The sequence below is a fragment of the Apteryx rowi genome, unplaced genomic scaffold (genome assembly GCF_003343035.1).
Source record: "Apteryx rowi isolate R43461 unplaced genomic scaffold, aptRow1 scaffold_38, whole genome shotgun sequence".
NCBI classification, from domain to species: Eukaryota; Metazoa; Chordata; class Aves; order Apterygiformes; family Apterygidae; genus Apteryx; species Apteryx rowi.
Window position 1 is genome coordinate 4,023,659 of NW_020450307.1, and position 14,926 is coordinate 4,038,584.

Here is a 14,926-nt window from a genome sequence, read left to right on the forward strand (position 1 = left end):
CACACCCCTTTGCCTCAGCTCTACAGAAAGAAAGTCATTTAATAGTTTGCTTAAAGTGGTTTCCTTCCTTCCTTCTCCTGCATTCACCTTCAAAACACTAACTAGGTTTTGTAGAGGTTGGTTGGTTTATTTTTTTTAAGCCAAACTGAGCAATTTTAGCAACTTCTGTGCATTTACACCAATAGTTAGGATCTCACGTGACTAAAATTCACGCATTAAAATTCAGGTTTTAACTTCCTGATGTGGTATTCTGAACATATTTACACTACATGTGAGCTTACTTTGCCACTTTGTTTACAAGCTGTTCCCCTGAATAGATCTGACCTTTTGCTCTGTTACGCTTTAACCTTGAAACATAATACAAAGTAGTGTGTCTCTGAAAGAAGCTCTTTTCCTGGTGGTCACAGACTCACCCAATGATTGCTGCTAATTCTGTACCACCTAATTTTAAAGATGGAAATGGTGTTGCATTTTGTTGCAATGAGATACTATTCTTCCTTTGCACATGGCTCCATTAAGCAGGAACATTCTTTCTATGTAGCGTCCCCTGCTCATTATTCTACACTTTATGCTTCATGGGAATCAGAGCAATTTTTAGTATGTACTACACAATACTGTATATCCAGATAAGGCTTCAAACTGTACTTTATCTGTTTTCAAGCTGTGCTTCTAAATTGTGTTTTCATGATTTTTTTTTTTTAATGAATGTTATATGCCTACAGAAATGACATCTCTGGGGAGAAATCCAAATTTGTGCTGTAAGTCACCACTTTGTGAAGCTTATGGCTTCTATTTCAAATCAGTGCAAGTGACTTCTATGCATGAAACATTGTATATTTATGTATATATATGTGTGTGTGTGTGTATATATGTATATATATATATAAAATGTGTGAAGTATGTAAAATGCAGTTTACTTAGCTTTTTAAAAGCTGAAAAAAMCACTATATTGATATTTTAGAAAGACACGAATACTTGAACACTTGGGAGAGGAGGGAGAATCCCACAAATTCTGTCACGTATTTTGGCTGTATCTCTCAAATAGGAGGCACTTGGACTAGTTTAACGCTGCATGATTCAAGAAATCACTATTACCTCATGGAATTAGTCCAACTGATCATTAAACTGCATGAGTAACTTTCCTCTGAAGAGCATCCTTTACAGGAATGCTTTACTTTTTGTGGTGTTGGAAGGAACATAATTTGTAGTGTTCTATATTCATATCTTGTCCTTCGCTAGCAGTGTCTGATTAATTTATGTAGTGATCAGATATGAAACCAATCATGAGAAACAACATAGATGAAGTTATAAGCTGCTGACTGAGCCCCTATTCTGACTAATCGCATCTGTCAACAATGTTTTTTGCCTGAATATAGGAAAATTAGTTTCCTTGCACATCCTAAATGGAGGTTTAATTGTTATGCTGTGAAAACATAAATATCATTCCCTTTCTGCTAAGATCACCTTAAAAAAGTAACATAGTTCCCTAGGATAAGTCCGTATACTAAAATGGAGCAGTTCCATGTTACAAACTACAACATATCTCTTGCTGTCTGATACAGATACAGTTGGTATTTCATCTGTGTAGGGCATTAAATACCACAATATGATTGAAGTTTCTTAAACCATTTCATGTAGTGTTCTGTGTCAAGTGAAAAAATGTTGCATCTCTCGTGAGTTTAATGCAGAAATGGTAGTGTTACCATGTGGAAAAATTCTTTTTCTTCCTTGTCATATTCATTCTCAGATATCGCTCTTATGAGATAAACATTAATGCTGAAAATGAACTTGATTTTTGCAATTAAAGAATCAAACTTTCTCAGTAGGAGAAAAAAAGGTGTTGGAATTTTTTTAATAACCAGTCTGTGCAAAGTATGCTTCAAGTAAAATACATCATTTTCCATCAATTTGCATGCTCTCAACTAAACATGGTATTGCTCAGTGACACTTATTTTCTTGGTGTGCTGCCCTGTCTCCAAACGATGTGAACTTTTTAACAGCTTCAATTAGTTACTACTCAGTAAAACTAAGGTCCTGCACTTGGCTTCGTGTAAGTTCAGAGTCTGGCTGCTTTCATTAATGGGGCCAAATCCAGAAGTAAAACCTTCACAGATAGTGACTGCTGTACTTGAAAGCTGCAATAACATACAGATTCACTAGAGGGAGCTTGAATATTTTGCACGAAAGTCCATCACTGAAACTATCTCCTATCCCACAGTAATGCAAAGTGTACTTTACATCACTTGAAAGAATGAATGGGAGTAAATAGTTGCCTGTGTGTGACTCCTGCATCACTCAGACACCCTTTTTTTTTCCTCTAGTCAGTTGAATTTGTATTTAGAGCTTTTCTAAAGGAATTCTATAATTAAAGCTAACACTTAAATATTCCATTAAGGAGTTAGGGAAAACTGCAAAGATGTCCTTAAAAGAATGTAGATAGAAACATATCTATATGTAAGGTAGACATAGAAATCTGCAAGACTCTTACCCAAACATACAGGTATTCACATAAACACACACCTGCATGAGAACGGCATAGGTAACTACCTGCACACACAGAAACAGACACAATGCACACAGTAGATGCATTTACAACATACTCAGAGATATGCACACACAACATGCTCACAGCAATGCACACATGACAAACAGGGCGCACACAGATGCATACTCACAAGATACACAGGCATGCACACACACACACACACACACACAACCACAACGTGCTTATAGGGACGAACAACCCACGCAAAAAGCCTATCAAAAAAACAAACCAAAACAAAACAAAAACCCATCCATGCTCTCTCTTTCCTGAGCAGAAAAATGGCAGACAGGATCCACTGTACAGTAAGACCTGAGATTTCAGAAAAAGTAAGTAAGTACCTTAGGTAGACACATTCTGAAACAGCTTAAACTTATCACAGCAACAACAGTTCATTCCTCAGAGGAGACAAGGATCATCATTTAAAAGAGCCTAATGGCACTGTGTGAAAAAGCAGTAGCTGGTGAGGAAGCAGAGACACTATCTGTTTTCATTTTTGCAGAGACACAGATGTGTAATATTTAGTAATTGCAAGGTAAGTAACATGGGATCTAATAATTAGGCATAAGCAAATGGCAAAATTGGTTTACTTGGAGTTTCTAAGCAATTTCATTATACACTGTGTGAAGTGCATCAATTTCACAGCAACTCCCCCTGGGCCTGCAACTCTTTCTGCCTGCCTTTGTAGCTAACATTTATCATGGAACAAGTCGTCACATTTGCCATTTACATGCAAAATTGTTACCTGGTTATGTGTGACCTTTTAGAAACAGAAACCCAGAAATTCAACCATACCCAAACCATACTGTGTTCCCTGCTGATCGGTAAAAGGAAGTGGCAAGTCTGAACTCCTCTTTTTTTTAACTAAAGACAAATGCTGTCTCCCGCAGAGGTTAGTTCTACCAGTGGCTTGGTTGAGGAGGAGACTGGTTTAACATAACAGCAAGCCTATTTCATTTATGAATGACATCCAAAGAGATCTCCCTTCCCCAAGGCCTACAGGCAAAATACAAGCTAGGAGAAAACCTTAATGTGACCTGATAAGCACACAGGAAAAACGCTTACCTCAGCCAGATGAGCTCGACAAGCTCCTCCAGCTGGGGTAAGATATTTTATAAGGATATAAACAGGGCTGATTACCCACAAACTCTTCTACCTCCTGCACATGGTTCAACTGAGCTATGCATGTAGCAAGTCCTTGCACAATGGAGGGACAAAAGAATGTGCTCCCTGTGAGACTTCCACTCATACAAGTTCCAGTTCTGCAAATGATGGCCTTCACTCTCCACCTAAGGCCTGTACGGAGTTCAAGCATGTCATGTTATTTCTGAGATGGCACATGAGGTGGGCTGAGAAGCAGTGCAACATCTTCAATCCCCATCTAATCTCCTACCCACATATAAGAAGGGATCTGCACCCTCTCATGTGCTCCACTTGTTTTCCTTTTCTTATGAAGTGGGGAAACATCTCTCTCTGTCTTTGCCAAGCACAAATTCAATGAACTGTGGAGGGCCTTAATAAGAGCTAAGTGCTGGTACTCTGAGTTGGTGCGCCTACCTTTCTGGCCAAGTACATAAAGTCTTCCAGTCAGGATTGTTCCAGGTTTCAGAAGGGACCATGCTTGTAATAGGTGGACCCTGAGGAATCTCCCTGGCTCTTGCTGGGAGGGAGTCATCACAGGAACTGAAGATCCATCCCTTAGCACAGTCTAAGTCCCGTAATGCCTGAAGGAGAGAAGGTAGGCTGCATGTAAGCAAACTCATTTACTAAGGAGAGCTAAGCTGATACAATAAACGGGTATGTTGTGCTAGAAAGTCACTTTCCCCAGATCAAATAATACCACAGAGAACCCAGAAATCTTGAGCCCTACCCCCATCTTCCCAGCTTCATATTTGATAAAGGCAGATTCTGACAGTGCACTCCTGATGTAAACAGTTAGAAAGCATCCTTTTCTATAGCCCTTCTATGGTGACAGTGATAGAACAATAACCACTGTGAATACACCAAAGCACAAAGACAGCCAAACAAAGAGACTAAAGATTTCCACCTTGGACATAGAAGAGCCCTTCCTGTTTGCTACTGGCCTAAGGCATTGCAATGAGAAGCTCTTATCTGCTGGCTTTTTAGCACACTGGTGTGCTACATCCAGGCAATTTGTTTAACACCATGAGATGACTGATCAGGCAAGCCCTTCTGGAAAGTAGCACACTGCATTTGTCAGAAAGCAATGCACTCAGTGATTGTCACAAATTATGCTTCCTGGAGATTGATTTGTATTGCATGGATAGTTTTAGTCGCAGGATATTTACTTCCTCAACTGTGAACAATTTGTTTTGTTTTGTTTTTTTTGACAACCCATGGAAGCGAAAGACAGGAAGAACAGATCCTACTTCTCAGAAAACTCAGGCGTTTCCTTATCCAAGCAATCACTTTCCATAGCTGAGTGAGCAGGCAGAGGGAAGACAGTGTCTGTGCTAGATAGGTTCCAGATCACAGGAAACACAGTCCTGTGCAGATGATGGTGTGACATATGCCAGGAAGCCCTAACTCCCTGTGTGACCCCAGCAAGGCCTACGTCCCACTAAATTGCATTTATAAAGCACTTAAGTGATTCTGGCACATAAAGTGTATTTTTCAAGGTGACTTCAGCACTTAGAAGCCCAGAGACTTTTGTAAACATAACTCTTGATTTCTCTGTTATTTGTTTCCCTGTCTGTAAAATGAAGGATGAACACTATTCCTTTTCTCCCATCCTTCACTGATTTGCATGCTCTCGAGGAAGGACACCCACTCACTCTACAGCCATGCAGCATTCAGCACAGCAGGGTCCAGGTCTTTGTTACAAATTCCAGATATAAAACGAATGGGACACAGAAACACATTGAAAGTGAATTACCCTTGCCGCCTTGGCTATGATCTAGCACTTTAAGCCAGCAAGTCAACGTTTGGATCAGAGACAGCCAGGGAGAACCCCAGACAGTAGCCGGAAGCAATGCTGGTGAGCAAGTAAATAGTGCTCTTTCCTCCTCTGCCACCACATTGGGTAATGGTTGTATTATGACAATAGGAAACATTCTCCAACAGGCAGGCTTAAGTTTGTAGGGTCCTGCTCCTATCAAAGCTCATTCTCCTTGCCAAAAGTTTTTGGTGAACAACCTGTACCATTTTAAATCTGCTCCCAGCACTAAACAAGTCACAAACCCAGGCGTTTGTGAAACTTGTGAACAGAGACAATTTCTGCAAACATATTCCATTATAAATGTTGCTTCTTGTTTGGTTTGGGGGTTCTTAATGCAAAATATCCAAGTTAGAATGGGGCACCTAACCTTCCAACCTATTCTCCTGCAAGTTAGTCCTCCTATCTCCAGAGTTGCGACAATGAAGCCAATGAGATGCACTGAGTAAAGGCTACTCATTAAGTACAGGAAACCAGGATTGGGCCTATGGTTTGCAACCGATTACAATCACAGGACACTGCTGCATATTTGACTATATCTATTGAGTGTAGAGTTACACATTTAATGCACTTTTGCTAAACAAATTCTTCCACGGTATTTTTATATCTCTGAGTTCTATTTAACAAGACCTCCCAGGAACTGCTGAGACTGGATCCCTTGCCCTGCTCCCTCTCCCACATTCTCTTGAAGGTTTCTGTGAAACATTTTCCTCAAAATAGACAACCGATGGCCCCTGACCTGCTGCTGTGCTTGAGCTTTGGTTGTACGGTAGCCCTCAAACCCACATGCCTATCAACTCAGTTTAGAAGGCCTGGTGATTATATCATAGGAGGCTTATTCCCTTTTGGAATGGATACCATAAACCTGACGGCACGATCAGAACCTACTTTAGTTACGTGTGAAAGGTAAGAAGAATGTTAGCTTCATTAGCACATGATAAATTTGATCACTTGGGCTGGGAAAAGAAAGGGGAAGAGAATAGTCCTTCTGATAGCAACTGTTAGTCTCACAGGATGATGTAAAAGGTGAGATGGAAACAAAGATTAGTTCTATGGTGCTGGAGCACTGGTGCACTGTACCATCACCAAGACAATTTCTGATTCTGAAACGGAAAATGTTTTTGTGTTTTCTTGATGCTACTATGCATTAAAACTTCAGCTGGAGCCAATCCCATTTTGATAAAAGCTTTTAGTGACACTGGCTTCCTTAGTGTTTTGAATCTAACGTACTTACACAAAGGTGTAAATGCTGCCTTTGCTTTCAGATGGAATGAGAAGTATGCACTGCACTCTGCAGGCAGATGAAGTATATTGAGATAGTGCTATAGCCTTTTACACTGTAAAAAGACATTGAATACTGTGCACAAGGCAAAGGAGGAGACAAAATTCACCCGGTTTGCATGCTTGCTGGTGCTTAAAGAGTTAAGATCAGTATTTCATCATCAGTTATACCAAGGTGGTTCATATCATCATATCATTAACCACTTAGATCTGTATGTGAAGAGAATAAAAAAGACATGCCAGTGTTCTACCTTGTTCTTTGGCAGCAACAAAGCACAGAAATAAGGACCCTCCCTCTGAAAAGCATGGTCTAAAATCTTTCCACCTTTGCATGCCACAAGGCTGTACCACGTGGCAGGGAATATGCCTAGCACATTGAACTATACAGTGGAGGAAAAGCTCAGGGAGGGGGATCTTTGGCTAGCTCACCTGAATTAGCATGGACAGCACTTTGGGAACCACTGGCTTCATGGCTGAAGTACACAAAGCCAAGAGCAGAAGGTCGACTGAGTTCTGACGCTTCCAGACATCCTCTGATCTAAACATACTGGTTTCTATATGTCTCCGTTTCTTCTCCTGTGAAGCACAGAGGATACATTTGCTGATAGTCAAGATTAAGTAGTTTTGAGAGATGCTCAGGGCCCCTCCAATCAAAATAAAAAGGCTATAGATACAGTGATGCTCTGCTGATAGTGCCATGCACATCTGGCTTGCCAGCAAACAGGATGCTAAAATTTCAAAGATCATGCAATAAGCTGGTCACCATTATAACAGCACTGACAGACCAGGCTTCACATAATTCCTTGTCTCCTCTTATTGCAGGTTATTTGTAGATGGGTTAATATGGGCACTTGGGATGAAATTTGCCATTGATCAGATCAACAATTCCACTTCACTTCTCCCAGGAGTAAAGCTGGGCTATGACATATATGACACCTGCTTTGAGCCAGTTGTGGCCTTACAGCCCAGTTTACTATTTCTGACCCAAAACGGCACAACAAGCATCGGAGTCCTGTGCAACTACACTGACTACCAGCCTCATGTGACTGCTGTGATTGGACCACATAAGTCAGATCTCTGCCTGGTGACCGCCAAACTGTTCAGCTATTTCTTGATCCCACAGGTAGAGAAACTCTCTGGAAATGAAAACTCCTTTTTGATGGAGGGAAGGGTTTGGATCAACAACAGTGAAAGGAAAGATGGCCTATGCTCTAGGTCTTTGACCTAGGACTGTTACAAGCATAGATTCCAGTCTTTCCTCTGCCACACATTTCCTCTGTGATCTTGAGTAAGTCACTGAACCTCCCTCCTGGAACACACTTTAGTGTCTAACTTCCCAGAGAGGGGGTGGGTAACTCAGGCGGCTCTGTGATTCAGTATTCCATGTAAAATGGGAATATCAGAGCTCCCTGTGTAAAACAGGCAGGCTCCAATGAAAATATATCTGTGACTGGAAGTTCTCAGTTATCACAGTAGAGAGCGCTGTAATGGTCAGGTAAACGTAGCCCTGAACCAGGATATTAATGAATCTGGAGCAGGTCACACTTTGTAGCAAGTAGCTATTTAAGATTCTCATTAATGATAAGGGCTGGTGCTGTGATGATGGACAAAAAAAGGCTGTGAAAGGAGACAGCTATATGTGGCAATGCTACTGGGAGCAGGTGAAAGGCGACAGTTTATAGTCCTCTCAGTAAATACAGCCTCGATGGATCTATCCCCTTAGACGAGGTCACCTTCCTTCCTGCTGTCCTAACCCAGCACCTTTGAAAATCTAGTGTAGCAAGACTGAGCAAAAGCGGAACATGATCTGGACTGTGAATGCTTCCTTCAACTTTACTCTCTGCTTCTCCTTCTCTTTCACTTTCCAACTTGCAGGTCAGCTATGGAGCCAGTAGTGAAAAACTCAGCAACAAGGAGTTGTACCCATCCTTTTACCGAACTGTTCCCAGTGATAAGAACTTGGTGGAAGCTGTGGTCCTGCTGCTGAACAAATTTGGATGGAACTGGATTGCCACCATTGGAAGTGATGATGAATATGGCCGAGGAGCCCAGGGACTCTTCTTAAGCACAGCCAGAAACCACAGCATCTGCATTGCCTATGAAGGGCTAATTCCTACAGACCTGGCAGATCCCAAAGCCAAAAGTCAACTGGAAGAGACCATTCAGTTAATTAACAAGACCAAAGTCAACATCATTGTCCTTTTTGCCTTTAGTCAGCCAGCCCAGGCCCTGCTGGAACACAGCATCAGGATGGGACTGAGCAAGAAAGTCTGGATTGGCACTGAAGCCTGGGTGTTGTCTGATATAACTACCTCCATCCCAAACATTCAGAGCATAGGGACAGTCTTAGGCTTTATTATGAAAGCAGGCACAGTCCATGGCTTCCAGAAATATGTTTCTGACCTCTTTACCTCTGTTCAGCAGGACAGCTATTGCCAGGAGTCTATAGAATTCAGCCATCTCATGAATTCTGACATACTGGGCACACATTGCAAACAGTGTGACCGCATCTCACTGCATGATATCTCATCCATGCTAAGCTACTCACAGATACAACCAGTGTACATTGCAGTTTACAGTGTGGCCTCTGCACTGCACAGAGCCCTGGGGTGCACCCATGAAGAGTGTCCCAAAGCAACCATCAGATCTTGGCAGGTAAGCAAAGGTCAGGAGGATCAACAGCAATTTTTCAATCAATCTACGCATCAGAACTGCACACAGCCAGATAGGGAGGGGGTGACTCCCCCGCCCTGGAGTGCAAATTGCATTGGTAGTGAATGATACAACCTCAACAACTCCCCCAGTAATTCATCTCTTGCATGAGCACACTGCACTTTCTCTGCTTCTGGTGAGGGCTGAATCCCCCTCTCCCCTCCCCAAGGCTACGTCCTGGCTCCCACTAACTGGACTTGGCATAACAGATAGAACAGCTGATAATACAGACAGAAGCCTGATGGCTGCAATCTTAGCCTGTATAAGGGGACAACTGATTTCAGCCAGAAATTAGCTTCCTGCACTATCACCCTCCAACCAAGCACATCAGCTCTACCAATATCTGTTGTTAATTGTCTGACTCCATTTTCTCCTCAGCTGCTGAACTTCATGAATACCCTCCCATTCGAGGTGAATGGCCAAAGTTTTAGATTTGACCAATCCCATGGCACAAACACGGGCTACAAGCTTATATTCTGGCACTGGAAAAATTGTACCCTTACGTATCTGCCTGTAGGTGACTACGAAGAGTCCCTGTACATCAATGAGTCCCAGATTCAGTTTCACATGGCAGATAAAAAGGTAAAGAGGGTGGGAAAAGCAAGAACAATCACAGGAATGAAGTAACAAACTTTTTGCTGCTTTATCAGGGCTATTCATAAGGAGCTATTAGCCTATATGCTACTTCTTCAAGACCTGCACTGGACCCAGTTCTTGTTCCCCTGCAAACGTGTAATTCATCTCCATAGTTCAAAATCAGAAACAGATATTCCCAGCACTGTGTAGACTCAGACACAGGTGAAGAGCTGTAATCCTAACCCAGCACAATTTCCTCTAATCTGTTTGTGGATAAGATACTTCTGCTTAAAGTGCCTTAGCCGACATTCATTATCCCTTTTGTTTAGGAGCCTACATCTGAATGCTTCAGACAATGCAAACCAGGACAAATCAGACGAATAAAAGGATTCCACCTCTGCTGCTATGACTGTACAGACTGTCCAGAAAACACCTTCTGGAGCATTAAAGGTGAGGTCTGTGAAATTCAATGAGCTTAACTGTCCCTATTCTGGTTAAGGCCACACAGGTTCACAGAGCTGCTAGTGACCGGCTCTGGGCTCTTCCTCAAAGAGACACTGCTGGGACAGTTTTTTGCTCCATTATGTTCTGCTGTGTCGTCTTGCTCTACAGGACTTCAGTAGGAAACTTTCTCTGTTGATTCCAAAGAAAAAAATACAGATGCTGCCCTTATGCATTATCTCAGGCAGAGGTGGGAGAGAAGGGTGTGATGAAATTCTGGGGTCAGTGGTAGAAGATAAGAGTATAATAAAATTCTGGGGTCTTTTGGAAGCTGGTGATCCTTCTTGGTGAAGGGAAACTGAGCCAAGAAATATGTAGATCCTTTTGTGGGGAGGATGGAGGAGAGGAGAGAAGGCTGAAATGTCACAAGCTTTGGAGACCCAATACATTTGGGAAGGGGGGGGAAGTGGGCAAAGTAGGACCCAAATCAGCTGCCCAATCCAAGACTGTGATTATTCCTCAAGAACTGCCTGCAGCAGGGCAGCAGTACTCCAGTGGAAGGAGGTCATCACCTTCTCACTGCTACTTTGCAGAGAGCTCGACCTGCATTCCCTGCCTAGAGCACCAGTGGTCCCCTGTCCGGAGCACACAATGTTATGACCGCAGCGAAAGATATCTCTTTTGGAATGAGACACTCACCATTGGCTTGCTGATGCTGATGTCCATCATCATATTCCTGACTTGTCTGACAGCGGTGCTCTTTTTAAAAAATCTTGAGACACCCCTTGTGCAGGCTTCTGGAGGCAAACTGAGCCTCTTTGCCTTGTTCACGCTCATACTGTTGTGTCTCAGCTCCTGTCTCTACATAGGGAAGCCCAGTAACAACCTTTGTATGATGCAGCAGATAGTCTATGCCCTGTGCCTCAATGCTTGTTTCTCCACCTTCTTCGTCAAGTCCCTTGAGATCACCCTTGTAACAGAGTTTCCCTGGTGTGCCCCCACTTTCTTGCACTGGGTGACTCAGAGGAGAGCCTGGCTTCTTGTTACCTTGTGCCTCTTCACTGAGTGCTTGTTCTGTTTCTGCTATCTTCACCTGGGCCCTGACTACATGGTGCGTGATTACAAGTCACTGCCTACTGAAGTTCTGCTTGTGTGTAACACAGAGTCCTGGCTTGCTTTTGCCCTGATGCACGGCTACAATGGCTGCTTAGCCTTTGTCTGTTTCCTATGCACATTCATGGTAGAGACTTCTGGTAAGAAGTACAATATCGCCAGGGGGATCACATTTGCCATCCTAATCTATTTCATCATCTGGATTTTCTTCATTGCCATTTTTGCCACACTGAAGACAGTCCTCAGGTCTGTTACTCAGATTGCTACTATTCTGACATTCAGTCTGGGTATCTTGGGGACCTACTACATCCCTAAATGTTACATCATCTTGTTTAAGCCTGATTTGAACATGGTGGATTATTTCCAGAATTCCATCAAAGAGGGGCCAGAAGAAGACTCTCAATAAATGGACAATAAACCAGACCCATTGTCGGCTGCTCTTCAGTAGTAGCTGGCTGTATTTTAACGAGATGGTTCTGTTTATGACACCATAAGCCATGGTCCAGACGAGATCACCATATAAAGTACAGATGTATCCAGTAGGCTGAGCACTAGGAGTAGAATCTTTTAAGCTGCAAAAGCATAGAACTCTACTCAATAAGTTCATGTAAAATGCTCCCAGCAAAGCAGTAACCATCCTCTGTGTAGCCAATCATGTTTCATAATCCACAAGAAGCCAAAAGCATTTCAGGTTCAGTTGGTTGCAGGCAACCTACAGTACGGATGATTTATATGAATCTCTTATCTGCCAGACTGAGCTGAAAGCCTCACCTGGACCACTTTCCTGTCAAGACTGCTTGTGTTTCCCATTTCTGATTAACTAAATAACTACTTCTTCTGAGATATATCCATGAATCCTTTCCTAGGCCTGGTAAGAATGTGCAAATGTGTTCAACAGCACAGAAATAATCATTAGAAGAACAGATGGGAATTATCTGAAAAGGTTTAAGATTATAGACCACAAATAGAAATATCTGTCGTCACCTATTGTTACTGAGTATCTATCTAGATAAGATCCTCTATAAAGCCCTTCTCAGAGTGAGCAATATCAGAAAAATGCTTATCCCATGCAGGTCTCTCTTCCTGTTAGATACAGGAAGCAGCTGAGGAGTGGGAGGTAGTGGATTTATAGACAGAAGTAAAGGGCTCACACGCTGCTCTGTTACTATAATTTGTATGCATCTATGTGTATTTCTGCACTGGCTTTATTAAAAATAGAGTTAATGACATTCTACAGCTCTGAGTCCCCTTTCTGACTGTTACAGCCAGTGCAAACTTTTCACCATGTAAACCTCTAGGTGATGCAATTGTCTGGTTCTAATGGCCACGAGGATCCTTAAGATGACCCCTTCCCCATTGTCCCTATAAGATTTATTTGTAAGATTCCACAATGGGAGTCTCTGGGTTTCCCTCTCTTATACTTAAAGAGTGACTCTGACTTCTCAGTATGGCACCAGGTGAGTTTTGCACATCTTTGAAGTTTACAGGAAAACTGAAAGGTATATAATGAAGGTAAGAACATAGGTAAAGAGTACACATGTGAACTGAAGTATGAGGAAAGAACTGAGATTATATCAAGAAGTACAGATTATTTTGACTCCTAAATAACATAAAAGATTGAAAGATTAATTAAAGCTGCTGGTGACAACCTTTCCTCTTCTAGTTCACAACATCACCAGTATTCTGCTGCAGCATATTAACAGAGAACTAGTCCTTACATATTGTTGAATGATAAGACAAAATTTTTGAAATGCGGTTTTAATGTCATTATTGTGAAACAAAAAGCTAAATCTTCCAGTGCCAATGTTTAAATTTCAGTTAACTAACATTTTCCATGGAAAAATGTTCCACTAGAATTTTCTTGACTACTTTCTCACAAAATGCATAGAAATCATTCTGAGATGTAAAGGGAGCTGTATGCATGACATGAAGAGTATATTACCCATTCAAATGTCAGTTCACTCATTTGTGTTTCATTAACATGAATTTGCAAAGAACATGGAAATGAAGATAAGATGCATGGAAATGAAGTGCAAACCATACTATCCAAGGTCATAGCAAAATGTTCCTCCTCTCTCAAAATACATGCAAAGATCACCAGAAACACTTCTTCCCATTCGGACAATCTGCAGAGGGGATAAAATAAGCCAAACAATTTGAGTAAGAACAAGTATCTCTAACTTGCATTTAGATTTGTAAAATGGCCCCTGTTCATTGAACAGCAGAGGAGCTTTTATGTCCAAAAAGGCTAGCAGTTTGCTCCATTGAACATCTAATTTACAAAGAACTGTAACAGTGATTGTTTCAGAAAGGATGACAAATACTTGTAAAAAAAAAAAAAAAAAAAAAGAGAGAGACTAGCCCCCTCACAGAAGCCCCTTGCTAATCTTTACAAGTTAATATCTAGTTTATCTTATTAATATGAAGGTTTGGATATCAGTTACAGAAAAAATGAAGATCCTCTATAGTGCTGAGTGGGGGGTTTCATTGGAAGGTATGGGTCGAACCCTCTGTAAATCTCACAAGCTCTTTACCATTAGAGAATACTGCATATCAAGACTTCTACAAGCCTATTATTGTCTGTGCAAAAGTCATCTTTGATTAGCAGTCTACCTGCTTTTACCATCCATCCAGGTTCCCTTCACTATTAGCCACAGCCACACCCTCTAGTCAGGACTTTCTGCACAGCTGAATTTCTGGAGTAAAACCAGAGTAAACTGGAGTAAAACAGCTCTCCAGAAATACCTTTCTATTTCCTGGAAATAGAAGTGGCTTTTCCTCCAGGCACTGGATGTCCCTCTTTGCTTGAAAGTGCCAGGAATCAGTTAGGGCCTCAAGGCTACTAAAGCCAGGGTAGAGAGTCACAGTTATAATCCACAGCAGGTGCTTTCCCCAATATAGCTGTAACTGATATTCTCTGGCTAGGCTGTGTGTGACAACAAGCACCACTGATAGCACAGCACATATTGCCTGAGTACTTCCCCCAAAACTCTAAGACCATCCATGTTTCTGCCTCACTCTCCAGCTCAGCTCACACCTCCACCCTAGTGTGCCACCTCACACATGAATGAGGGAAAACTTATCTGGCCACCAGCTGAACGCTGTTAACACTCAGGGGACTACCAATTGCTGCCAGCTGGACTGCTGGTGGCCAGCATGTGACTGACAGCTAACAGTGGTAGCACTGTTTAACACAGAAGTTTACTCTACATACCCTTTATTAGCTGCTACTTGGTAAAGAGTTACTTCTAGTATCACTGGGGCAAAAGGCTTGAACCTATTTTTGCCAATAGCAAAATCTCATT

The 14,926-nt window shown here is 41.9% G+C and overlaps 1 protein-coding gene across 1 annotated transcript; it reads left to right on the forward strand.

Moving 5' to 3' along the window:
* The first annotated feature begins 6,225 nt into the window (after positions 1–6,225).
* On the forward strand, positions 6,226–12,027 carry TAS1R3 (taste 1 receptor member 3). Its single transcript, XM_026074123.1, has 6 exons — positions 6,226–6,404; positions 7,602–7,902; positions 8,655–9,434; positions 9,870–10,073; positions 10,397–10,517; positions 11,102–12,027. Exons 1-6 carry the CDS (start codon positions 6,226–6,228, stop codon positions 12,025–12,027), a joined length of 2,511 nt encoding a protein of 836 aa, XP_025929908.1.
* The last annotated feature ends 2,899 nt before the right edge of the window (positions 12,028–14,926 follow it).

Bases quoted from the DNA above. Each gene is read 5' to 3' on its own strand.
- TAS1R3 (XM_026074123.1), top strand. From the start codon at position 6,226: ATGGCCCCTGACCTGCTGCTGTGCTTGAGCTTTGGTTGTACGGTAGCC. The intron at 7,903-8,654 runs GTAGAGAAACTC...TCCAACTTGCAG, and splicing joins GCTATTTCTTGATCCCACAG to GTCAGCTATGGAGCCAGTAG. The intron at 10,074-10,396 runs GTAAAGAGGGTG...CCTTTTGTTTAG, and splicing joins TTCACATGGCAGATAAAAAG to GAGCCTACATCTGAATGCTT.